This window comes from Condylura cristata, unplaced genomic scaffold (genome assembly GCF_000260355.1).
Source record: "Condylura cristata isolate star-nosed mole 26May11 unplaced genomic scaffold, ConCri1.0 scaffold00017, whole genome shotgun sequence".
Classification (NCBI taxonomy): domain Eukaryota; kingdom Metazoa; phylum Chordata; class Mammalia; order Eulipotyphla; family Talpidae; genus Condylura; species Condylura cristata.
This window is the reverse complement of record NW_004567118.1, coordinates 3642526-3665886: the sequence shown is the minus strand read 5'-3', so window position 1 is coordinate 3665886 and position 23361 is coordinate 3642526. Positions and strand designations below refer to the sequence as shown.

At 58.6% G+C, this 23361-nt stretch overlaps 3 protein-coding genes across 3 annotated transcripts in view; all 3 read right to left on the bottom strand.

Annotated features, from left to right (window-relative positions):
- Positions 1-3901: 3901 nt before the first annotated feature.
- Positions 3902-9154, bottom strand: KRT32 (keratin 32, type I). Its single transcript, XM_004684198.1, has 7 exons — positions 8699-9154; positions 7672-7754; positions 7364-7520; positions 5957-6118; positions 5755-5880; positions 4950-5170; positions 3902-4013 (listed from the first exon to the last, which is right to left on the bottom strand). The coding sequence occupies exons 1-7, from the start codon at positions 9152-9154 to the stop codon at positions 3902-3904; spliced, it is 1317 nt and encodes a 438-aa protein (XP_004684255.1).
- A 3172-nt stretch (positions 9155-12326) lies between these two features.
- On the bottom strand, positions 12327-15699 carry KRT35 (keratin 35, type I). The gene is made up of 7 exons (XM_004684199.1): positions 15241-15699; positions 14415-14497; positions 14072-14228; positions 13807-13968; positions 13370-13495; positions 12724-12944; positions 12327-12453 (listed from the first exon to the last, which is right to left on the bottom strand). Exons 1-7 carry the CDS (start codon positions 15697-15699, stop codon positions 12327-12329), a joined length of 1335 nt encoding a protein of 444 aa, XP_004684256.1.
- Positions 15700-20778: 5079 nt separating this feature from the next.
- The window catches only part of KRT36 (keratin 36, type I), a 4302-nt gene continuing 1719 nt past the window's right edge, over positions 20779-23361 (bottom strand). Inside the window, exons 2-7 of the mRNA XM_004684197.2 lie at positions 23091-23173; positions 22691-22847; positions 22042-22203; positions 21825-21950; positions 21463-21683; positions 20779-21105 (exon numbers count right to left, since the gene is read on the bottom strand). Of these exons, the coding sequence (XP_004684254.1) occupies positions 20910-21105; positions 21463-21683; positions 21825-21950; positions 22042-22203; positions 22691-22847; positions 23091-23173 (945 nt within the window). The 3' untranslated portion in view covers positions 20779-20909. The remainder of the gene's footprint in view (positions 21106-21462; positions 21684-21824; positions 21951-22041; positions 22204-22690; positions 22848-23090; positions 23174-23361) is intronic.

Sequence of the window (23361 nt, the reverse complement as noted above, 5' to 3'; positions counted from 1 at the left end):
CAAAGGACCCCCCATGCCCACTCTTTCTGGAGCCCTTGAACCTGGCATCTGCAGTCGTTTCCCACAGACTAAGGTGAATCTTTCAGAGACTCCACATCTCCTGTCTGTATCTACTGCAGGCGCTCCCCCATCCCCGCCCTCCTCTGTCTGCAACCGATGCTACCGCCCTCTGTGTCCAGGTGGCGACTCCCCAGTGAGGGGCGACCTCCCCAGTGAGCAATCTGCCTCTGCCTCTGGCCAGCACCGGTCCCCTGCTCTCGCTGGGCCTCCTAGATGGAGCTTGGCATTCTGCCTTTCCCAGATCGCGGCCCTGGTTCTGTAACTTGGAGCAGGGTGAAGGTCAGCTGCAGGGGTGAGCACCCACATGCAAACCAAGCGGGAGGTCTGCACCTCTTCCCAGCCAGCTCCTTGCATTGGCCTCCGCCACCTCTCGGGCGCCGGTACCCACCCGCTCAGGCCTAAGCAGACACAGAAGCTCCTCCCTGGGGGACTTGTCTGGGCTCTGGGACACCCGGGCCCAGCTATCCAGGAGCCCGGGAGACTGCTGGTGTCATAGCGTAGAATGGGGACGCAGAGGCCTTCCGCCCAGCTTGCCTTCCCGTGAGCTCTTCCTGTAAGGGCACGCAGTGTCTCCCTGGATTGGGGGATCTTTCTGCGCTGCTGTGCCGAGCATCTCAATAGCGCCTAAGCTGCTTTCACCCGCTACGACTCTGAGAGAGACTTGGGTACATGGAGCCTGGGAGTTGGGCCGGGATCGCAGCGCACATGAGCAGCAGAAGACAGATGCCGCCAGGTTTTCTGAAACCACCGCCACTGACCGTTTCCACGGGGGCGAGATTCTCAGTGGCGTGTTGGGTCGCTGGTTTACAGGTAAGGAAGAGGACTATTTGGAAATAAGTTAACTGTGGCCAATTATTCAAAAAGATAAACATCAGATGACCTTAGGAGCTCTCTCTTTAGCAAAGTTAGGATCCTAGTATTTATGTACTAAAATTTATAAATTCCAGAAAGAGAATTACTTTTCTGTTAGTGGTTTTCCCAGCTTTTGCCTGGTCAAAGTGCAGTTTCACGCTCCCACCCAGCTGGGGCCCCATCTCTGGGACAGCGAGGCGCAGACAATTGCATGACCTCACCACAGCTGCATCTCTGCAATGCAGGCCCCTTCCCCCGCCCCCACTCGAGGCTCCCGCCGCCTGTGGGAGTTTCCCAGCATCAAATACGCGGAGGTTTTATTACCGCACCATGGCCCTACCTCGGTTTTCCTATAAACCAAAGTTCATTAAATCCAAATGCTTTGATGTGAGGACACAGTTCCTCTTAGCATTGCCATCAGTCAGCCTGGGACCAGTTTTGAGGAGTTTCTGGTGGGCACAGACGTTTCCCAGAGTCCACCCCTGTGTCTCCTAACACATCAGTAAGAAGATGGGCCAGGCAGGTAGATCGCGGGGAGGCCGTCACCCACACCAGGCAGGGGGCGCCCTCCAGACCCGGAGTCCCTGGGTTTCACATAAAAAGCTTGAGCGGGGGTGGCAGACAGGTCTTCGCACGTCAGAATGGACACGCAGGTACGGACAGACCAGGTTAGACCGGACAGTGTCTGCTGGGGTAGAGGAGCCCACTGAAGTCCCACGGGTGCGGGGGCTGACTCCCAGCCTGCAGCTCCCATGCGGCTGCTCTTGCTGCAGCCTGAGGTCTGCACCTGCCTGAGCCGCAGGCTGAGGAGTGTGGTGGCTGCTGGCTGTTATTGAAAGGGAACTGTATCCCCAGGTGAGAGTTCCAGCATCTCAGAGAAAATCTTGCTGTTCTCAGGGACATCAGAAGAAGAGAAAGGGGGGTTATTTATTAGCTTGAACTAATAATCAACCTCGGGTGCTTAGAGACAGCAAGAAGTACTCGGGCACCGGCTAGGCCAGGCTTCAGGATGCCTGGCTTCGCCTCCCCCGTTGGTGTGTCTGAGTTCGTCTTGCCAGCCCGCCCGGCCTTCGCCTCCTCGCCTATGAATGGAAGAAGCAGGTCCTTGTAAGGCCCCCTGATTCCGACTGTTTCGGATGGCGCCACCCAACTGTCTGCAGTGGCGAGAACACCCTCCCTCCCCGCTGCCCTCCCGGTGTGGCGCCACGAGGTGTGCAGGGACCGAGCGCTGGCAATGCAGCCGGTGCCACTGAGCAATTGGACGTTTCCTTTTATTGAATGAAAAGTTCAGTCACCATCTACAGTCAGTGGTTACCATTTGGGGCAGACAGCCCTAGGATTCTAGAACCAGAGACTGGTTCTGTCCAGTCTGTTATAGTTTCTCAAACTACGGACATCCTAGACGAGTTTTGCACAGGGATTGAACCTGAGAAGAACCACCGGTTGCAGTCAGCAGAAGCTGCAGTTAGCCAAAAGCCCTCTCCCTGGGTGTGGCGGCCCATGGAAGTTCCCCCACCTCCAGGGGCCAACCTCGCTGGCGCAGCGGGAGCTGGGAGCCTGTGTGCCAGGCCTGCATGCAGGGTCGTGTCCAAGGGCCCTGGGCGCTGCAGGGTCCAATCCGTTCCTCATCATTTCTTGGTAGGTCCCGAGGGCAGATCCTTAATAGAAGCATCGCCTCAGCTCATTAAGGAAGAACTCCGTGCTTGGAGGGGGCGTTCAGGATTGCTGTTCCTGGCTGTCTTCCCCCTATCTGCCACGACCAGTCTTGTGCCAGGTCGGGCTTCACTGAATCTCCCAACTGGATCCCTTATTTTTCCGACCCCACCCACAGCCTTTGTTGAGACCCCGTCAGCTTCTTCCACCCTGTCAGTCGGTTTCCTTCCTGCCTCTCAGCCAACTTGTTTACCCTCCTCGGTGAAACTCTGAAATACCACTCTGGTCATGTCACCCCCGGCTCAAATCCTGCAGCCACCTTCCCACAGCCTTCTGGGTGGAGTCCGGGCCCTTTGGGGAGTACCGAGGCCCCCCACGGTCTGATACCTCCGAGCCATCTGGGCTGTATTTCCAGCCACATTTGCAGGCCCTGCTCCCCAGGAGGGCCACTCGCGGCCTCCCAGGAGGGCTTCCCTGCGGACCCCACACGCCACCGCCCCATGTGCCCTGCAGACATCCTGCTCATCCCTCAAGACCCATCGCGGTCCCACCAGCTACGCGAGGCTCCCCTTCTGTGCCCCAGACTAGCACTTTCTCGCCATCTCTGCTGCATGGGCTCTTGCTCGCCAGGCAATCCGGAGCGCAACAGAGCTGCGCTGGCAGCGGTAGAAACGGCTGATGACCATCATCTGGCTCCTTTAGGAAGGAGCGGGCTGTGCTCACTGGGCTGAGCCTTTTTCTGATGAGCGACCCCCTGGTAGCGGCTGGATGAGGCTCAAGCGTGGGGTTATTGCAGTATTATCCCAGTTACAGTGTTTTGGCCTCTGTTTCTGGCCTGATTCCCTCCCTCCTCTCTCTTCCTTCATCACTTGGCTCTGGCTCAATTGCCAGCTTTTAACTGGTTTGTGACTAGCAAGTCTTTAGTGAACATCCCTCAAGTCTTTAAGGAAGCAGAAGGGGCATAAAAGGAAATAGAAAGTTTTGCCATGTTGCTCTGGAGCCCAACCGAGTAGAATTGGTGGGGGGTGGGACGGGGGGGGGGTACAGCAGCCTAAAGGACCACGAGAAAGACGCGTTTGCAGGGCCACTGAACGAGGCCTTATTTGCCATTAGCTCAGAATACAGGCTCTTTGAAGCAGCAGATACAGCCGGAAACATCAGCAAAGAGAACAATTTGCCCGTGAAATGAGAGGCAGCTTCTAAGAGGTGGGGGCGGGGCGCCCCTGGCACCAGGCCTCCTGGGGAGGGGGGCGCGCTGCAGGCACTGTTTGGCCCCCCTGGGAGGGCCGTGGTCAGCCTCCTGCGGCCTGTCCAGGATCCACTGCACTGAGAGCCCTCAGTAGCGGCCCTGGGGGCAGGGCACACACGGCACAAGGACAGTGCGGGGCAGGCACGGGGACGGGGCACACGGCGGGCAGGAGGTCGTGGAGCACGGGTTGCAGGGCAGCCTGCAAAAGAAAGGCGTGGTCAAGAAGGCCAGCCCGCAGCGAGCCCGGCTGCCCGTCGTTGGCAGGAGGCTGCAGCCCCGGCCTCTACCATCATGTGGCCCCGATGGCCTCCCACCTTAGCGCCCAGCCCCACTCTGCCGCCACTCACCATCAGCAGCTTAGTGACCCGGTGATCCGCAAGCACAATCTGACCATTCCCCTCACTGACACCCTCAGTGGTGCCCGGTTGTACAGAGAATGAGAGCGCCTCCCCCTCGAAGCCTCCCCTGATGTCTCCCTGTCCACTTCCCCTCTGGAGACCTCATCCATATGGCTCTGTGGTTATTCAGAGGCCTAGCGGGTCTGTGTCCCCACTGGGCATTCGGACCAGCTGCCATGCATGGACGCAGACTAGCTCAGCAGGTGCTTAGGGCTGCGCTGAGTAAGGGGACTCGCTCGATAAACAGAAGCACAAGGCCAGAGGCGGACAGTAGCAACACGCTGGACACTGGACAGGCCCTGCGCTGAGACTGGCCTGGCCTTCAAGGGCCACACCAAGCCGGAAATGTGCTTGATTTGGCCAACATTGTCTTTTCATCAGTTTGTTAAAAATATTCAAAAAGCAGGAGAAGCTACCATTTAAAAGAAATCCAGATTCCTGGATAATCAGGAGGCACAGCAGTACTTGGCTCATCTCTCTCAGTCTCCCTCAAGGCCCTTAGCACATGGTGGGCCTTCAAGGGGCTTGTCCACTTGCAAGGGAGTGGGGTAGTCTCCAAGGGCTGGGTTTGGGGTGGTAGCAGGAATGCCTGCCTGACTCCCTCCAGATCACACCAGCTCCCTAATCACGCCATGATCATGACAGGGTCCTAGCACATGGAGGACCCAGAACCTCCCTAGAAACTGCCCCAACTCTCGCACACGTCTCTCTGTGCAGCCTCAGCTGGGCCCACGTACTTGCAGTCCTCGCTCTCCAGCAGGCCCCGGTATGTGTTGATCTCGCTCTCCAGCCGGGCCTTGACGTCCAGCAGCACCTTGTACTCCAGGTTCTGCCTCTCCAGGTCAGCCCGGATGTCAGCCAGTGAGGACTCCACATTGCCGATCATGCACTGCATCTGGGCCAGCTGGGAGCCGTAGCGGGCCTCAGTCTCCGTCAGGGTGTTCTCCAGGGAGTCCCTCTAAGGCAAAGAATAGCAAAATGGCTGTGAGAGGTAGAACCGTTTTCCAAGCCTGGCTCAGACAGGACCGAGAGCCAAGTCGCTCGAAGGGCTGGGAATGATCCCTCCCTGCCTAAGCCACTGTGAAAACTGAAATCCAGAGAGCAGCAGGGATGTGTCCATGAGGTAGCCACCAGTAAGTGACCACACTAGGGTTGGAGGTCCAGCTAACCCTGAACTCATTTGTCTTCTTCAGTGTTAGTCTGGCATCAGTTTTTGGTCTCAGGTTCTCCGGGCTCCTCCCCAGAACTTCATTACAGCAGTGGCCTTCAAGGCTGCTTGCTACACATTGGTGGGAGCCTTTTAAAAATACCCGGGCCAGTCCCACCTCCAGAGTCCCACCTCCAGAGACACCAGCTCAGCTCCCCTAGGGAGGAGCCTACAGGTGTGGCCAAGGAGCGCGGGTTTGGAAGGGCAGGCTGAGAGCAAACCCTCTTGGGGACTAGATGCGGGCCCCCCCTCCCTCCTTTCTCCTGCCTGCACCCAGACTGGTGCCACCCTGGAGGCTGAGCCGGGGAGCACCTTGTCCCCCCACCAAGACTCACCAGACTGTGCTGGGCCTGCAGCTCAATCTCCAGTGTGTTGACCGTGCGTCTCAGGTCAATGATGTCTGACTGGTAGCTCTGAAGTTGCTCCGAGCTTGTGGCCACTTGCTGGTTCAGCTCCTCCATCTGCAAAGGGGGAGAGAAGGAGAAGTTGGGTGCCCCTCGGGACACCGGGGCGGCCTCCCCCACACGAGAGGCCCACCTGCATGTTAAACCACTCCTCCACATCCCTGTGGTTGGTCTCCACCATGGTCTCGTACTGACAACGCATCTCCTCCAGCATCCTGTTCAGGTCCACGGGGGGCGCGGCATCAACCTCGATGTTAAGGCGGTCCCCAAGCTGGCATCGGAGGGCACTGACCTCCTGAAAAGGCACAGGAGTCCCAAGTAAGTGGGAAGTCTCAGGGTCCTGCTTTGTGCCCCAGGAGACACAAGCGCTTGGTTCCAAAGATGCTCAAGGTCGCTGTGCTAGAGGCACCCTGATGCCTGTCGTCTCCCCAGTAATTCAGCAGCCTTCCTGCTCCAGCTGGACACTCTGACAGGAGCCGCATCCCAGCACAGTCCTCTGCTCACTGGGCAGCGGCCAGGAGCCGCAGCAGGAGTTGTTGGGCCCATTGGAGCTACAGTGGGGAAGCTGGACCCCCACATTCCCAGCCCCCCACCCTCCACCCCCGTGTGTGTTCATCTGGGAAGCAGGGCAGCAGGAGCCCAGTTTCCCCTAGCTCCAGGCCCAAGTTAGCACAGGCATCTCGCCAGGCTCAGCTGCCAGAGAGAGAAAGTTGTCGCTGAGGCTGCGGAGCGTGCGATAAGCCTCATTAGTGGCTTTTTGGTGAGGCTCCCAGTTCTCTGATTCAAGTGGGATGACTCAGGCACCTTAGGGTGCATGGGGAGGGTGGTGACTGCAGGTTGCTCTACACTCAGCCTCGGAACCCAGCCAGGGCTCAGGGCACCTACTCCTACAGGTCCCGAGTCAGGAGTTAAGAGTCAACCCAGAGCAGAAGGAAAAACGCCAAAGCGCAGGTGGGCGCTGCACACAGGTGCGGGGAGGGCAGTCCCCAGGGAAGCAGAGTCGGGGCGGGGGGTGGGAATCAGAACGCAAAGCGCTGACCTGGGGCTTTTGGGCAGTGTGTGTGATAAGCCAACAGGAAAGAGGAAGTAAAACAAGGACGAGGAAAGGAAAATTTTTTAAGAAGTGCAGTGCACTTCTTAGAAGAGACGGGGCCCCGGCAGGAGGGACAGGTTCGAGAACACAAGTCTGCTCTGGCCCCAAAACCGCCTGCCCCGTGTGCAGCTCTCGTGAGCAAAGCAAATGCAGCGGCCACAGCCTTTGGCATCAGTCAGGGCCAGGACGTGCAGAGGGAGGTTGCGGCATTGCTCAGCACTGACTCTGTGGCAGGGCTTTGTGCCCAGGACCTCGCTTACTCCTTGCAGCAATTGTGTGCGATAGACTTTCCCCTGCTCTACAAAGAGGAAGCTCGGGGAGGCTAGGCCAAGTCGCAGAAGCTCCGTGTGGCAGGCCTGGGGACGGCAACCACTCTGCCCAGTGCCCAGCCCCACACACTTCCCACCCCGCCTCCAAGGGCCACCTCCGCTCAACTAGGGCACTCACCTCCTCGTGGTTCTTCTTGAGACACAGCAGCTCCTCCTTCAGGGACTCCACCTGGGCCTCCAGGTCAGCCTTGCACAGGGTCAGCTCGTCCAGGATCCTGCGCAGGCCGTTGGTGTCGGCCTCCACCAGCTGGCGCAGGGCCAGCTCCGTCTCATACCTGCGCAGGGGACGGGTCAGCCACAAGGGCTGAGCGCAGACCCAGGGAAGACCTTGACCCGCTAGTGCTCTGCCCACTCCCTGTGCCACCAGTGCAAACCACCCGCCGCGTGTGCAGGGAGAGGGGGCGCCCTGCCCCCAGCCAAACTCACTTGGTCCTGAAGTCATCGGCTGCCAGCTTGGCGTTGTCAATGTGCACCACCATCCTGGCGTTCTCTGCCTTGGTGCACAGAACCTGCGGGCCAACACACAGGGTTAGTCTGGGAGGAGAAAGAAAAGGGCCTGCATGAGAGGATGGGAGCCCTGGGAGGCTCCGCCGCTGGCACCCAGCGCTGCAGAAGCCCTCTCCCTGGAACTTGGGGGCTGTAAGTAAACTGCCAGTCTTGGAGGTCTAGAGAATTATTTCCTAATCACCTGGGTCTTCCTGAACCCTAAATGCAATGAGCCATGTGGAAGGAAAGAATCCCATCCAGGCTGGAGTTGTTCATGTGATGGACTAGTCCTGAGCTGAACACTCAGGACTAATCCTGAAGACTGGCACTTCCTGAAAATGCACCTGCACAGGGGGCCATACTGAGCAGCGATTAACTCACTGCAGCCACTCACGGGCCTGCTTCACAGCCATTTAAGAGCAAGACCTCTGTCATTCCCATTTTACAGAAGAGGAAGCTGAGGCTTCAAGAGGCGAAGGGACCTCCCAAAAGCAGGCTCTCAAAATCACTGGTAGGACTGAAACTAAATCCTGGCCTCTTTCTACAGGAAAGGCTCTGGGGCCCTCCCTGGTGGCACAACAGGTTAAAGCACAGCACTACGAAGCTCTCCACCACCCCTGCAGCACGGGTTCAACCCCAACCTGGAGGTGCAGCAGACCTCTGCTGTCTCCCCGCTGCTCCCCTCAGCAGTGTATTTCAGTCAGTCCTCCTCTTCTGCTCCCCCACTCTGTCTCTGATGAACCCTGTCACCCTCCGCATCTCTGGCCTGTACCCCAGTTCTGTATGCATCAATAGATAAATCTTAAAAAAAAAAAGAAAAGGAAGGGCTGTGACCAAGCGCCAGATGACGAGATTCCCTCTGCCCTGGGGAAGCCTCTTCCCTGAACATAGTTTAGTGGTTCAGGAGACTCAGACCTGGAATGGCAGCCACGCCGCTCGCATCCCCAGCCAGTCTGCTCACTCTCACCTTCTGCTGCAGCTCCTCGATGGTCCTGAAATAGGACTGGTAGTCGGGACACATGGTGGGCACCTGGGACTGGCAGGCCTCCTGGATCTTGCTCTCCAGGCTGGCGTTCTCCTGCTCCAGCTGGCGCACCTTCTCCAGGTAGCTGGCCAGGCGGTCGTTCAGGACCTGCATGGTCTCCTTCTCGTTGCCATTGAAGGTCCCTTCACAGAGCCAGCTGCAGGTCCCCATGGAGCTGGTTGGCCGGCAGCTGCTGGGCCGGCAGGAGCTGGATAGGTAGGTCTTGGGGAAGCAGCTGGCTGGCCGGTAGCTGGTGGGCATGCAGACAGAGGGCACGCAGGTCATGGGCTGGTAGACGTAACCCAGGCACAGCTCGGGCCGGCAGCTCATGCTGCTGGAGCAGACAGAGGAAGGCCGGGGGCAGCTCTTGACAGAGGCTGGCAAGCAGCTGGATGTCATGTTAGGTATATCTTCTCGTCTGCAGCTGCCGGGATCACCAGCGTCTGTAGACTCCATCCTGCTTGGGCCTTTTTATACCCTTGGAGTGAGGGGGCTCACGCTAGAAAGTCATCATGGGGGTGTTGATGCTGATCCTGAGCCCCACAGGAAGCTGCTAATTAATTTATAATTGAGTTTCCAACAAGGAGTTCCTTTCCTCGTAAAAGGGACTAAGCATGTCATTTGGCTCATGCAGGACTCTGGGCTCCTGTCATTGACCACCAGGACAGAGCTTCAGGACACATCTTCAAAGGACCAGCTCTGGGCCTGGGCTCTCATTATCAAGGCGGGGCTCCAGGAGGCCACGGTGGCCTGGCCACCTGCACCCCCGCCCACTCCCACCCTGAGAAAGTCCGCAATCCCGTGGGCCAACAGCTGCTCCCTTTAATGAGAGCATTCCCTGTGGGAAGAGGCCCGGCCCCTTAACAAGGAAATGTGTGGGTGACGGAAGTTGCATCGATACCGGCAGAAGCGTAAGTCTAGGGAAAGAGCTGCTGAGGCTTCCTAGCCTGCATCATAGTCATGCCAAGCAGGAGAAATAGGATCAGGGAGGAGTGCACTGGAGGCAAAGCAGAAAGCCCAGGAATAAGGGAGGCCTGGTTAGTAGACATTACCAAGAAAGAGGAGGGCCCCACTCCGGGGAAAGAGCTCAATAGCATGAACGTCTCCGTAAGGAAGATGCTCGACTTTCTAGTTCTCTCCCTTGTTGATCACCTCAATGGATGGGGCTTTCGAGAGATCCAGTTATTGGTTGGACAGGCTAAGGTTAGTCAGGCTGAGGTTGGACAGGCCAGAGTTGGGCAGGCTGAGGTTGGAGAGGCCAAGGTTAACAGGCTGAGGCTGACAGGCTGAGGTTGACAGGCTGAGGTTGGACAGGCCGAGATTGACAGGCTGAGGCTGACAGGCTGAGGCTGGCAAGGCTGAGGTTAGACAGGCTGAGACCAACAGGCTGAGGCTGAAAGGCTGAGGCTGGCAAGGCTGAGGTTGGGCAGGCTGAGACTGACAGGCTGAGGTTGGACAGGCTAAGGTTGACATGCTGGCTCAGACCCTGCTATCATTTACTGTAATGGGAGACAGAGAGGGCTCCCTTGGGGTCATTGCTGTGTATCAGCTCCCTTGCAACCCCGAGACAAGCTAAGCCAGGAATTGGGAAGCATCTCCGAGCACAGAAGCCCTGTGCGTTCCTTGAAAATGTGTCATGCCACGCCACTGCTTTTCAGTCCTGCTGCAGTGCTTGCGGGCTCTCAAGCTCGGGTCTAACGTGTAGGCCTCCGTTTATTCATTGATCATCTTAATTTAATATTGGGGTGTAAGCACTTGTCTTAATTTTCATATGTTCCTCAAAGTGTTAGTGAGGGGGCAGGCCACAAAGCCGTATACAGTCAAGGTAGAGAAGCCATGGGGTGGTTTGCAGATGCATCATTTTAAAGTTCAGTAACTAGAATTCTTCATCATGATCAAAGTTGCATGAAAATGACCAGATACAGTATGTATAATTTGCCCTGCTTTGCAACCTTTTATGATTTGTTGGTAATTGATTTCCTCACAACCAAATGCGCTAGCAGCAGGCTAGCTAATCCAAATTTCAAATGATTTTAGATGAACTTCCTCACCTCTCTCAGCCTTCATAGAATTGAATTGAAGAGATTGAGGGTCTTGTTCTGGATTAGGCTTTAGCTTAATGAAATGTTGTGGCTGGTTTGATCTTCTATTCAGACCACTTAAATTTTCTCCCTGTCAGCAATCAGGCTGTGCCATTTTCTTTTTTTTTTTTTTTTTAAGATTTATTTATTTATGCCTACGAAACTGGGGGTGTAGATCAGATGCGGGGGTGAGAGGATTCACCAGAAACAGAGTGGGGAGCAGAACAGGCAGATGACTGAAGTACACTGCTGAGGGGAGCAGCAGGTGGGCCATGTGGGTCACCTCCCTGGGGTCCATGCTGCAGTGGCTGCGATAGCTTCATAGTGCTGTGTTTTAACCAATTGTGCCACCAAGGTGGGCAGGCTGTACCATTTTCTTATCACTCATATGCTCACTGGAATAGCACTAGTAATGCCCTTTGAGAACTCTCCTTGGCTTCCCAAGGGGCAGCCCCTGGCCTCCAGCTGCCTTGGCTGTCGAAGTGCTCTGTCATTATGCTAAATCACATCTAACTTTCGATTTATAAGGAGGGTCATGTGACTCATCCTTTTCTTTGAACACTTTGAACCCCACTGTAGGGTTATTAATGGCCTAATTTTAGTATTGTGCCTCAGGAAAGGGACGCCCAAGGAGAGGGGAGGCAGGAGATGGCCAGTGGAGCTGTCAGGACACACAACACCACACACATCCACAAAGTCCACTCTTGTGTGAGAGCCACGGTCACTCCAGGTCGCTGTCACCTAGTAACCTCACAGCTCACAGCCCCCAGCTCACCCAGGCACATGTAACAGCAAGAGCAGGGCACGAAGGGCCTGCTGAAGGGAAGGGGCACCTGAAGGGGCATAGTGGGAGAAGAGGGGAGCCATGGACATGTTCCCCAAGGCCCCGGGCATGCGGCTGCACTTCCACCCTCGCCGGTGTGTCCAGCCTCCTCTGGGGCCTAGGGTGACTGTGTGCACTAATGAAGGGGTCTGCTAGCTGTCCTCACACCGGGCTCTTGGAAAAAGTTCTTCAACAGAAAACTGAGCAACAAGCTCCATGGTAGGCCTCGGTCCACTACACTGGACAGGGACGGGGGCCCTGTCATCCCCAGGGCCGCAAGTCTCTGCCCAACTCCCCCGCCCCCTGCCCCCCAGCAGAAACACAAAGCAACCAGACTAGAGTGATGGGAATGAGGCATTGGGAGCCGGGGCAAGCATGCTTTATTGTTCTGCTCACAGACGTCATCCATTGCATTTCAGACCCACTGAGACAGCACCCAAAGCGAAGCCTCACCCAGGCAGAGACCCTGGGCCTGTTGAAATGATGAGGAGTCGAAGCCGTAGGGCCGGACTGAGTGGCAGGCTTGAGAACTTGGAGATGGGTGTTTGCAGTAAAAGCCCTCTCAAGGCCAGGCCCGGAAGGGGGTCAGGTTTTCAAGGCTAGGGTTGAGTAGAGCCCACAGCCAAGGCCCGGAGACCACGGCCTTGCCCTTCCAGCTCAGTCGCTCTCAGTACCGGCCGCCGGGGCAGGGCACACAGATGGGGCGAGGCCCACAGGTGGTGCGGGCCGCAGGAAGACAGGGGAGGCACGACTTGGGGGGCGAGTGGTCTGGGGCACACGGGTTGCCAGGGAGCCTAGGAGAAAAAGGGAAAGGTCAGATTGCTACGATTCCCCAGTTCCTTGTCTCAATACTCAGAGCACCTAAAATCACCTCTTTTTCCAGTAGGAAACAGTGGTCTAGAGAGAAAGGGGGGCTTGTCAGAGTCCCGTGATGAATTTGTGGCAAGACCAGAAATGACGCCCAGGGCTCTGATGGGTGCTAGGCCCTTCCCAGGCTCCAAGCTGCCGCCCCAGAACTTTGTGGTGTGGATTGCTTTCAGAAGACAGTGGCCAGCCATACTCACTTGCAGTCCTCGCCCTCCAGCAGGCCGCGGTACGTGTTGATCTCGCTCTCCAGCCGGGCCCGCACGTCCAGCAGCACCTGGTACTCCTGGTTCTGCCGCTCCAGGTCACTCCGGATCTCGGCCAGCTGGGACTCCACGCTGGTGATCATGCACTGCACCTGGGCCAGCTGGGAGCTGTAGCGGGCCTCCGTGTCTGCCAGGGTGGACTCCAAGGCATCTCTCTGGGAGGCAACACATGTGTAGGAAAGGAGGTCAGGGGTCAGAGAAGGAACAAGGAAGGTGCATGAAATCCACCTGGATCTCGAGACCTCAGAGTCCAAGAATGGAAGTTTAGGGGTCAAAGTGAGCCACAGCCAAACTTCTCATCACTTGAGAGGAGCTGATCAGCTCCCGAAGCCTCTCTGGTCTAGACTGTCTCCCCTACTGATGATAACCCTGAGTAGCCATAATGACTCAGCCTATGCACACACAAATACAGGAGCTGCAGCAAGGACATTTGTGAGTGGGGGCTGGGCCTTCACACTTCTCTGCCCAGAAAATCTGCGATGCTCAAGAACTGCACCTCTGAGGCTGACTGAGTGGTCAGAGCATGCAGAACAGGGGCCAGTGAGCACAGGGTTTCATCCGCTCCAGCCAAGGGACTCACCATGCTCTGCTGGGCCTGCAGCTCGATCTCCAGGGCGTTGACCGTGCGTCTCAGCTCGATGATCTCTGCCTGGCACGTCTGCAGCTGCTCAGAGCTCGACACCACCTGCTGGTTCAGCTCCTCAGTCTGCAACATATGTACAGGAGACCTGGGGGGATCTGGAGAGCCCTGGGAACCTGGGGCTTGGGAACCCTGGGACTCGGCATCAGAGTTTTTCAGGGGCTGTGTGGCATCATGAGCCAAGAAAGGACTTCCAGCGCTCCCTGACCTGTCCATGCATTCATGCCTGCGGACACCGTCACTGAGAGGACAGCCTCCGGCCAGGGTACACAGTGAGGTCAGGACAGCTGGCACTCGGACTCAGGTTTCTGGCCTCAGAACCCAAGGTCATTGCCATGGGAGCCACCCCCTGTCTCCCGCACCATTTCAGTACCTACCTGGGTGTTGAACCAGTCTTCAGCATCCCGGCGGTTGTTCTCCACCAGGGTTTCATACTGGCACCTCATCTCATCCAGAACACGGTTCAGGTCAACAGGTGGGGCAGCATCCACCTCGACATTGAGCCGGTCACCAAGCTGGCAGCGCAGTGAGTTCACTTCCTGTGGCACAAGACAGAATGGGCGCGTCACCCACCTGCTTCCTCACGTGCCCACCTGCTCCCCGTGGTCCCCTCCCCATGCTCCAGGCCTCGCCCACACTCACCTCCTCGTGGTTCTTCTTGAGACACAGCAGCTCCTCCTTCAGGGACTCCACCTGGGCCTCCAGGTCAGCCTTGCACAGGGTCAGATCGTCCAGGATCCTGCGCAGGCCATTCATGTCCGACTCCACCAGCTGGCGCATGGACAGCTCCATCTCGTACCTGGCAGTTAGCCCCCCGAGACCCCAAGGCTGCATTTCCATTTTATATTGAAGCTGGCTCCCACCCCAGGCTGCCTGGGGTGCTGTGTGTCCTGCCTCAGCGGCTCCTTGCAGCCAAAACCCCAAGTCCAGCCTCCTCCTGGCAGCTCTGCCAGCCCCCAAGTGAAGGAGGACCAGGACAACTCACTTGGTCCTGAAGTCGTCCGCGGCCAGCTTGGCGTTATCGATCTGCACCACCAGCCTGGCGTTCTCGGACTTGGTGCACAGGGTCTGAGAATAAAGCAGCGACTTCAGGGAAGGGCTTTCTGGTGCTTAGAAGTCCCCAGAGCAGGCCTGGGCTGCCCTTGGAGGGACGGGTCACCCAACCTGGGCTCTTGCAGCTGGGGCTCCAGGAGGCTATGGGCGTGATGGGAAACCCCCACGGTGCCCGCAGGACCTTGGTCTGGCCCCTGTAACCTGGGCCCAAGAGAGGGAGGCCTGGAAATGCTGCAGGGAAGGCCTGGCGTGGAGCTTCTAACTCCCAGCCAGCAGGGGGCTCAGGGCAGGCCAGCACCACCAGCACACTGGTGCCCCATCATGAGTGGTCCCTCTCAGGACCCCCAGGACGCTCACGGGATGTGAACTGGAATTCCAGCAGCTTTCCTTTCCCTGAGCTAGTTAAAGGGAGCCCAATCTACACCAAACACACAAAATTCACCCCGAACCTTAAAAAAAAAAAAAATGAAGAGATTAGAAATCAGAGAGTTGGGTTGTGATACAAAAGGTCATACGACCGGTTAGTCCCCTGGAACCTGCACTTAAGTTCTGGCTCCACTTACTGCCAACTAGAGGCCCCTGAACGCGTCACAGCCAGCTGGGCTTTAGTGTTCACCTCTGTAGAGTGGGTTAGTCCTATGCCCACCCCAGGCTAACCCGCAGGCGTGAGCAGGAGACCTCCGACGTGCCCAGGGGAGGACGGCTACCCCTTAGACATCCTCTCGGAGTGCTGGAGGCCCCGAAGTCCTCGCCCTCACCTTCTTCTGGAGCTCCTCGATGGTGCGGAAGTAGGACTGGTAGTCGGGGCACAGGTAAGGCACCTGCTGCTCACACCACTCCCGGATGCGGCCCTCCAGGCTGGCGTTCTCCTGCTCCAGCTGGTGCACCTTCTCCAGGTAGCTGGCCAGACGGTCGTTCAGGGACTGCATGGTCTCCTTCTCGCTGCTGGCGAGGATGCCCTCCCCGAACCAGCCCCCTCCCAAGCTGTAGCTGGTCACAAAGCCTCCGGAGGGGAGGCAGAGCGCAGGGAGGCAGCTCGCGGCCCTGCAGCTGCTTCTGCCCACCCGGGCAGAGCATGCAGAGAAGCTCCCGGCTGCGCGGGCGAGACTCGGGAGCTTGCAAGAGCTGCTGGAGTACATGGTGGCCATGCGAGTGGGCCCCCCTGGGCCCTTGAGCGACCCCGAGGAGAAGCTGGCCTTGAGGCACTTGGAAGCCATGTCTCAGCACCCCAGACACGATGACAGCTCCGAGCCGACACCCCCGATGCAGGGCGCAGCTCCTCGCCCCCGGTTTATATCACCGCCCCAGTGGGCGTGGGCCTGTACAAAGTGTTTTCTCCTCATTAAAGTTAATACCACTTTCTATCAGAACCCCTCATTAACGTGTTATTTAGCTTTCTGTGAACATTTCCCGGGCTCGTAAAAAAAGGAGCCCCGTTGGGCCACTGGCTGAGTCGAGACTCATCTCCGCCGCCCCCCGTCGCCGGGAAGACCAAGTCTCTGTCAGTTCTTCAAAGGGCGCTGTCATCAGGGCCAGACCTCAGCCTCCTTGTTAAGGGGTGTGGGAGCCCAGCCTGTCCTGACTTTCTCCAGCATTGTCTCCTTTTATGGGCCCCCAGGGAGCAGAGGCTGCCTCGGACTGGCTCCTGGGCTATAGAGAAGCAAGTCTGATGGGTGCAGAAGGCAAGTGGACACAGAAGGTTCTAGAATGGCCAGAAAAATAGGGTGATGGTGACCAGCCGTCCCAGTTTCCCCAGGTTACAGGGCTGAAGTCCCCTTGATCTTGGGCAAAATGGGACAGCTGGTCACCCTGGACTCAGCAGAGCCCCTCTGGACACTCTCTCCTCTTTTTGCCAGGAAATCCTTTCTGGTCATGTAGCCTCAGCCTCCATCAAAGCAACTAGAGGTCAACTAACTGGGCACCCGCCCACATGCAGGAAGGTCAGTCTTCTCCAGCCTGGTTGGAAAATGCAAGTCTTTCCATCTGGTTTCGTGGGAGCAGGGGAGGAGCCTGACTCCCAAGCTTCCTGAGAAGGCGCAGAGAGACGCCCCCCAGTGTTACCTCTGCTGCAGGAGTTATGGGAACTGAGGCCCAGACCCGCGGAAGGCAGGGCTGAGACGCCCAGCGCACCCAGCCTGACCTCACCCCCTTGACCCACCTCCACCTCTGCCCGGAATGGCATCCCAGCCCGACACAGCAGGCTCTGTGGAGAGAGGGAAAGACAGAACTTGGGGTGACAGCTGCCCCTGTGTCCCTGGGGAAGCAGCCCCACTCATGACTATGTGTGAACTCTGTGGGCTCAAGTCCCACGGGGCGGGCTTTCGGTTCCCACCACGGACCCGCCACCTGACATGACTTCTTCCCATCGCTCTGCTTCCTGTCAGGAGAATGGGGAAGGATGTGAATCCCTACCTCCTCGGGCTGTGGCGAGGATGACCTGCGTGCGAGGCATCAGAGCAGCACTGCTCGGGGACAATGGCCTGTGGCCTCCTCTGCTCAGACCGGCAGTGTGGACGGCCTGAGCCCACAGGACACCATGCCGGGCCAGGTGCGTGTGTCCAGGCCCCAGGTAAGCCCTCGTGAGTCACAGCCATTCCCACACCCCAGGGCCTGGTGCGCCGCGCCTGCCCAGCCCCAGCCCAAGGCTCCCTCCCGGGAAGTCCAGGCCCCATGCGAAGGACAGGGCCTGCTGGGAGCCCAGCTGAGCTGCCTGGGTGTTACAGGGCTCCGCCCAAGCCTTCCTCAGTCACAGTGTCCTGGGCATGTACTCCAGGCTCAACAAGGGCCACCCTGGGGGCGCAGAGCCCAGAGAAGCCTCAGCAGCCAGGGCCTGGGGAGCCCCAGCCATTTGTCAGCCCCCCGGGGGGGGGGGGCTTCCAGGCAACCTCCTCACCCATGCTGCCCAGGAGGGGGGCTTCTCTCCCCAGGCCCCATGCTGAGCTCTCCTCATACATCCTCTCAGTCACGTCTCACAAATTTACCAACACCCCTACTTAACAGATGAGTAAACTGAGACTCGGGAAGTTTCAAGAGGCTGCCCAGCCCCACGGCCAGTGAGCAGCGGAGCCAACAGGCCTGGCCACCTGAGGTGGCCTCTCCTCACAGCTCCCATACTCCCTGCAGCGCCCCGCAGCCAGGGCGCCCCCAGGGCGCTGAACGTCACCCACGGTCCACACCGTCAGTCGTCCCTGGGAGAGAGACCTCCAGCCGCCGGCTCAAAACCCAAGCCCCACACCACTGAAGCTGGTTCCAGCCCAGCCTGGCCTGCCCCCTGGCCTGCCCCCTGCCCCTGCCCCTCCCAACTCTGAATTCCGCAGCAGTGTGTGGTGGGCGACCCACTGGCCTATTGAACCGACGTCCTTGAACTGTCTCATGTGTCAATCCTAGCTGGCCAGGGGCCTAAGTGCTGGGGGCCAGAAGTGCCTTGTACTGCTTTTGAAACTTCTGTAGTGTCAAGCATGGTGCTGGGATTCTAGATGTCTGATAATGTGGGGGGTGGGTTGGTGGGTGGATGGATAGAGGGTGGGTGAGTGGGCGGATGAATGCTTTACCGCTGGTAAATTGAAGGACGCAAAGAAAGGTTTGAGAGGAAGGAAATACAAGAAGGGAAAGGAAGAAGACAAACTGGGTAGAGAACTGGGAGAGAAAGAAACTTCCGAAGTCCGGCTGGCCCTTACAGGGAGCAAGCCAGGCTGCAAGGGCAAGAGAGTACACCTGTGTGTGGACGCGGGCACATGACGGCCTGTGTGTGGACGCTGACACATGACGGCCAGCCCCTTTGGCAGAAAGCCAAGTGCTTTCTGGGGCAAATGCAAGTCTAAGGGAAGACAGCAGCCATAAGCCAGAGCCAAAGGTGTTACCTTCTCGATAAGCTCCTGTAGATAGTTTTATAAAATACATACGTAATATTTTTCAAGCTATGAAATATCCTATGAAGTGATCTGATCTTTTTCTATTTCTTCTTAGCATTATTTTTAATCGGGAAAAAATGATTAACCAGAACCCCATATCAGCGAAAACAAACACAAGTGTCCCGATCACTTCCACTCTGGGCCCTTCGTGGCTGTTCCCATGGGACCTGCACTCCCCAGAGCATGCCGTGGGGGGTACTTGACCTTGCCTTAAAAAATTGCTCCCCCTTCCTCCTCTGCCCTTCCTTGAGGATTCCACCCACTCCAGGTCTCCCCAGAGCCTTCGCTGGCCCCCGGCGCAGTGAGCTCGGCTCTCCCCTTGCTGCGAACCCGAGCGAGCGTCTGCCCCACCCGGCACCTGCAGGGCGGCCAGCTCCTGGCCAGTGTGCCTGTGGCCCTCTGTGGGTGAGGCCGCTCCCTGCCCCTCCCTGGATGAGCCGCTGCATTAGCACTGGGGTTTCCGTGCTTGGGGTGTTCAGCCTGTGGGGGTTAACTGATCCCTTGGCATGAGTATATATGAAAGAGAAAGACGGGTGTCGTCATAGCTGGAGCTGCAAACCAGGTGAGCTAGCCCAGAAATAAAGTTTTGTTCTGTGGGAAGGTCTGATAAAATGGAACGTCTTACAGCTCTCTCCACGTCGAGGAACGAGCAATGACATCACAGTCAAAAGACACACGCTGTCCCACACCTGCCCGGCCGGTGCGGAGGTGAGCAACCCAGCGCGTCAGGGAGGTGTGAGCTGGGCCTGAACGAGGGGGTGTGTGAGCCTGGGGGGCAGCGGGACTCTTCCACCAGTGCGGGTGCCCCCAGCAGTTTGCAAGAAGCCGAACAAAGCTGCTTACGGGGAATACGACTGCGCCGTGGTCTGCGTGCGAACGGCTGGACGCTGGAGCGTGCTCGTGACGGGGACCTGCTGCGCGGTGCCAGACCTTGACAGCGTGGCCGTCCCCCCGCGGTTCTGATGTCTCTGCGCCAGCAGCCAGGTGAGAGGCACAGCTGGCCGCCCGCCTCAGCTCCTGAGGCTCAGGCTGACACGCTGCGGGCCCCAGAGCGGGCGCTGTGCCCCGGGAGGGCGGGCATGTGGTCTGGCCCTGGCCTCGGACCCAAAGCCAAGAGGGTCTTCTGAGGCCTGGGTCCTGGGGTTCACTGTCCAGCTTCAAGGCGCTACTGACACAACACAGGCCCCGCCGACGTCCAGTTGTGTCAGGCCTGCCCAGGGCCTTCCCCTTGCCCAGTCTCACCTAACCAGCACCCTGGCAGCCCCTTCCTGGGTGCTGAGGCCCACTGGAGTCCCCCAGCAGCCCCATAGCCCAGAAACTAGGCAGAGCACATGGCGCGACAGCCCGTAGGGCGATGCCCCTCTCTGCTGTGCGTCTCTGTGACCCGGGATGACTGCTGCATCGCTGACTTGCCCAGGCAAGACTCGGGCTTAGCACCGAATACCTGGTAGGGAAGAGCACCAGGCCTTTCCCAAGGAGGTCTCCGGGAGGTGGGGGCTGGGGGGGTGGGGCAGAGAGGGGGGTGGGAGCAGAGGGAACTCCAAGAACAACAGTCACAGCAGCGAGTCACAGCAGCCAGCAGGGGCCTCCTCTCTGCTCTCACTCCTGGGGGGCCTGGGGCAAGTGGCTGTCCCCTGTGGGCGCATGTTCTCACCTGGAGGCAAGGCGGACACAGAGGAGGCCTGTCAGAGCCCTGCTGCTCTGATTAAGGGGGGCCTGAGGCCTGCACAGTTCAGCCAGCAGGACCCAGGCCACGGTGCTCTTGCCCACAGCAGTTCTGACTGACCTGTCCTGCTCGGTGCCTCTCCCCACCCCCACTGTCGCTGTGCCCTTCACTTCAGCATCCAGTGTGGGGGCTCTGGATTCACCTGACCTTCTGCCCTCACCTCACTTCCCTTCCTGGGGGCTCAGGGTGGCTGCCTGATTTGTTTGGCTTGGGCTGGCCCTGAAACTCCCTCTCCTGAACTGCACCTCCGTGTTGGCCTGGAGGAGGGCCAGCAGGGCGAAGGGAGCTTGACAAGGAAAGAAACTGGAGGTAAGAGAGATGCCACCGGCACTGGGCAGGGCCACTGAGAGGCCTTAGGAGCCTTTGTGTTTTGGAGGGGAAGCCAGAGGGCCATGCCAGGGCCAGCTGGACTGGGCCAGTGTCTGTTCTTGTTGACCAGAACCCCAGGCTGCCCCGTGATTAAATGTTGTGAATCACCCTGTCAATTCCTGCCACTCAGGATCGAAGAAGATTGGCCTTAAACTAAACCCACAACTTTCCTGCAACCCCTGACCCTCCCAGCACCCCACCAACCACCCCAGTGAGAACAGACAGAGCCGAGTTTGCTATGCCAAGAGAACACACTTTATTGAGTAAATGTCCCGGGAATCCTAGTTTTGCAGGCGTAAAAGCAATTAAGTGGAGCAAGGCGATCTAGGAAGTATTTTGGCAGGAAACCTGCTGAGCGGGGAGCCCCTGCGGGAGACCAGAGCCACGGGCGTCCTCCCTGCGGGCCTAGGGGAGCAGCTGGCTACAGCGGGCGGGGCTGCACGTGCTCCCGGGAGGAAATGACCTTCCCGTCTCTGATCTCCTCTGTGATGGTGCGGATCTGGGTGCTGATCTGGGAAGTCGGGGCGCAGGGCACAGTTGGGGCGCAGGGCCCAGAGGAGACGTAAGGGACTCGCATGGCAGGCTTGCATTCCGTGGCACAGGGGTGGGCTGGCAGCCTGAGAAAATGAAATCAAGTCAGGGTGCATCCAGCGTCGGGCACTGGACTGAGACAGCTCACACAGCTGTCGGGCAGCAAGCCGACCGGTGGGTGAGATGGTAAGGAACAGTGCCTCTGAGATCCCAGAGGGTGGGGCGTCGGGGCGAGGACTGGAGCCCCCCTGCCAAATATGATGGCTGGAGCAGTACTGTGTGTTGGGGCTGGTGTGTGAGTGGCCAAAGCCTAGGCCTAAAAGGGGGACAGTGCTTTGATCCCCTGTCATCTGTCATCCCCTGCCCCCTGCAGGGGCTGAGCCTTCATTGTGGCTAGGCAAGGCCTTCCCCCGTCCACTCTCCTGGACCTAGGGGTCACTCACTTGCAGTCCTCCCCCTCCAGCAGGCGGCGGTAGGTGGCGATCTCGCTCTCCAGCCGGGCCTTGACGTCCAGCAGCACCTGGTACTCCTGGTTCTGCCTCTCCAGGTCACAGCGGATCTCGGCCAGCTGGGACTCCACGTTGCCGATCATGCACTGCATCTGGGCCAGCTGGGAGCTGTAGCGGCCCTCGGTCTCCGCCAGGGTGTTCTCCAGGGAGTTCCGCTGTAATGGGAGAGAGGAGTTGCCCCCTTCGTCAGAAGGGTCTCCAGCCAGAGACCGGGGCCCGAGGATCTGCGGGTGCACGCTGAGGCTGGAGGCGGGGCTGCCGACCGCTGGGTTTGGTCGCGTGGACACGACACTCACCGTGCTCTGCTGGGCCTGCAGCTCGATCTCCAGGGCGTTGACGGTGCGTCTCAGCTCGATGATCTCCGTCTGGCAGCACTGCAGTTGCTCGGAGCTCGACACCACCTGCTGGTTCAGCTCCTCGGTCTGGAAGGCAGAGGCCCCCACAGTGAGACGGCGAGAAACAACCCCCAGAGCACCCTCTCCGGCGCGCCAGTGCCGGCTGCCCCAGCCCCACCTGGGTGTTGAACCAGGACTCCACGTCTCTGCGGTTATTCTCCACCAGGGCCTCATACTGGCATCTCATGTCGTCCAAGATCTTGTTGAGGTCCACGGTGGGGGCCGCATCCACCTCCACGTTCAGTCGGTCGCCAAGTTGGCAGCGGAGCGTGTTGACTTCCTGCAGAGAGGGGGCGAGAGGCAGACACCGGGCTGGGTCACCGCACCTGGGGCCAGCCCGCCTCCCTCGGTAGCCAGCTGTGCACCGTTCAGAGGGACGCTCGGCCTCTCCGAGCCAGTCTCCTGGTGGACCTAAATCTGCTGAGGATTCGGAAGAGGAGCATGAGACGATGCAAACAGCAAATAAAACTGCTGCTGTTGGGCGCGGAGGGAGATTTAGTGTCATGGGCGGAAGTGTGTGAGCTGTGTGACTGTCAGCAAGTGGCTTAACCTCTCTGTGCCCCATCCTCTCGTGGAAAACAAAGCTCGTGTTTGAGTATCAAGAGGTTGAAATGAACTGAGAATGAGATGCGTAGAGCTCCACATAGCTGCAGCCCACAGCCACTGTCCATAACCCCATGGGGCCACTGTCCATAACCGGCCCAGGGGTCCACAGTGGCTCTCCGCTGGATGGGAGGCGCTGGGAGGGTGCGTGGCACCAGGCTCACCTCCTCGTGGTTCTTCTTGAGACTCAGCAGCTCCTCCTTCAGGGACTCCACCTGCATCTCCAGGTCAGCCTTGCACAGGGTCAGCTCGTCCAGGAGCCTGCGCAGGCCGTTGATGTCGGCCTCCACCAGCTGGCGCATGGACAGCTCCGTCTCGTACCTGCGTGCTCAGAACAGTGCCTGGTCTGCACGAGGGATCCACACCCCAGCCCCGGTCCCTGGCCTGCTACCATTGCTGACTGGGGTCAGCAACACAGTGGCTTTTTGCCTTGATGCAGGCCTGTGCCATCTCTTCCAACTACAGCTGCACCTGGCCCTGCTCCCACCTGCCCAGCTCCCAAAGCAAGGGATGGGGGAGGGGCCAGTGCAGAACCTCAGAGCCCTCCTGAGCAGGCCCACTCACTTGGTCCGGAAGTCATCGGCGGCCAGCTTGGCGTTGTCAATTTGCAGAACCAGCCTGGAGTTCTCCGCCTTCGTCAATAGGATCTAGAGCACAAGGGGGTGTCCCATGAGCTGGGGAACCCAGCAGCATGGGAGGAGACAGCCCAACTCACAGAATCCAGGCCTCAAAGGACCAGCCACACCTTCAACATTTCCAATCCTAAGCCCTGAGCCCTGAGCCCTGAGTCCTGAGTCCTGGGCCCTGAGCCCTGGGCCCTGAGCCCTGGGCCCTG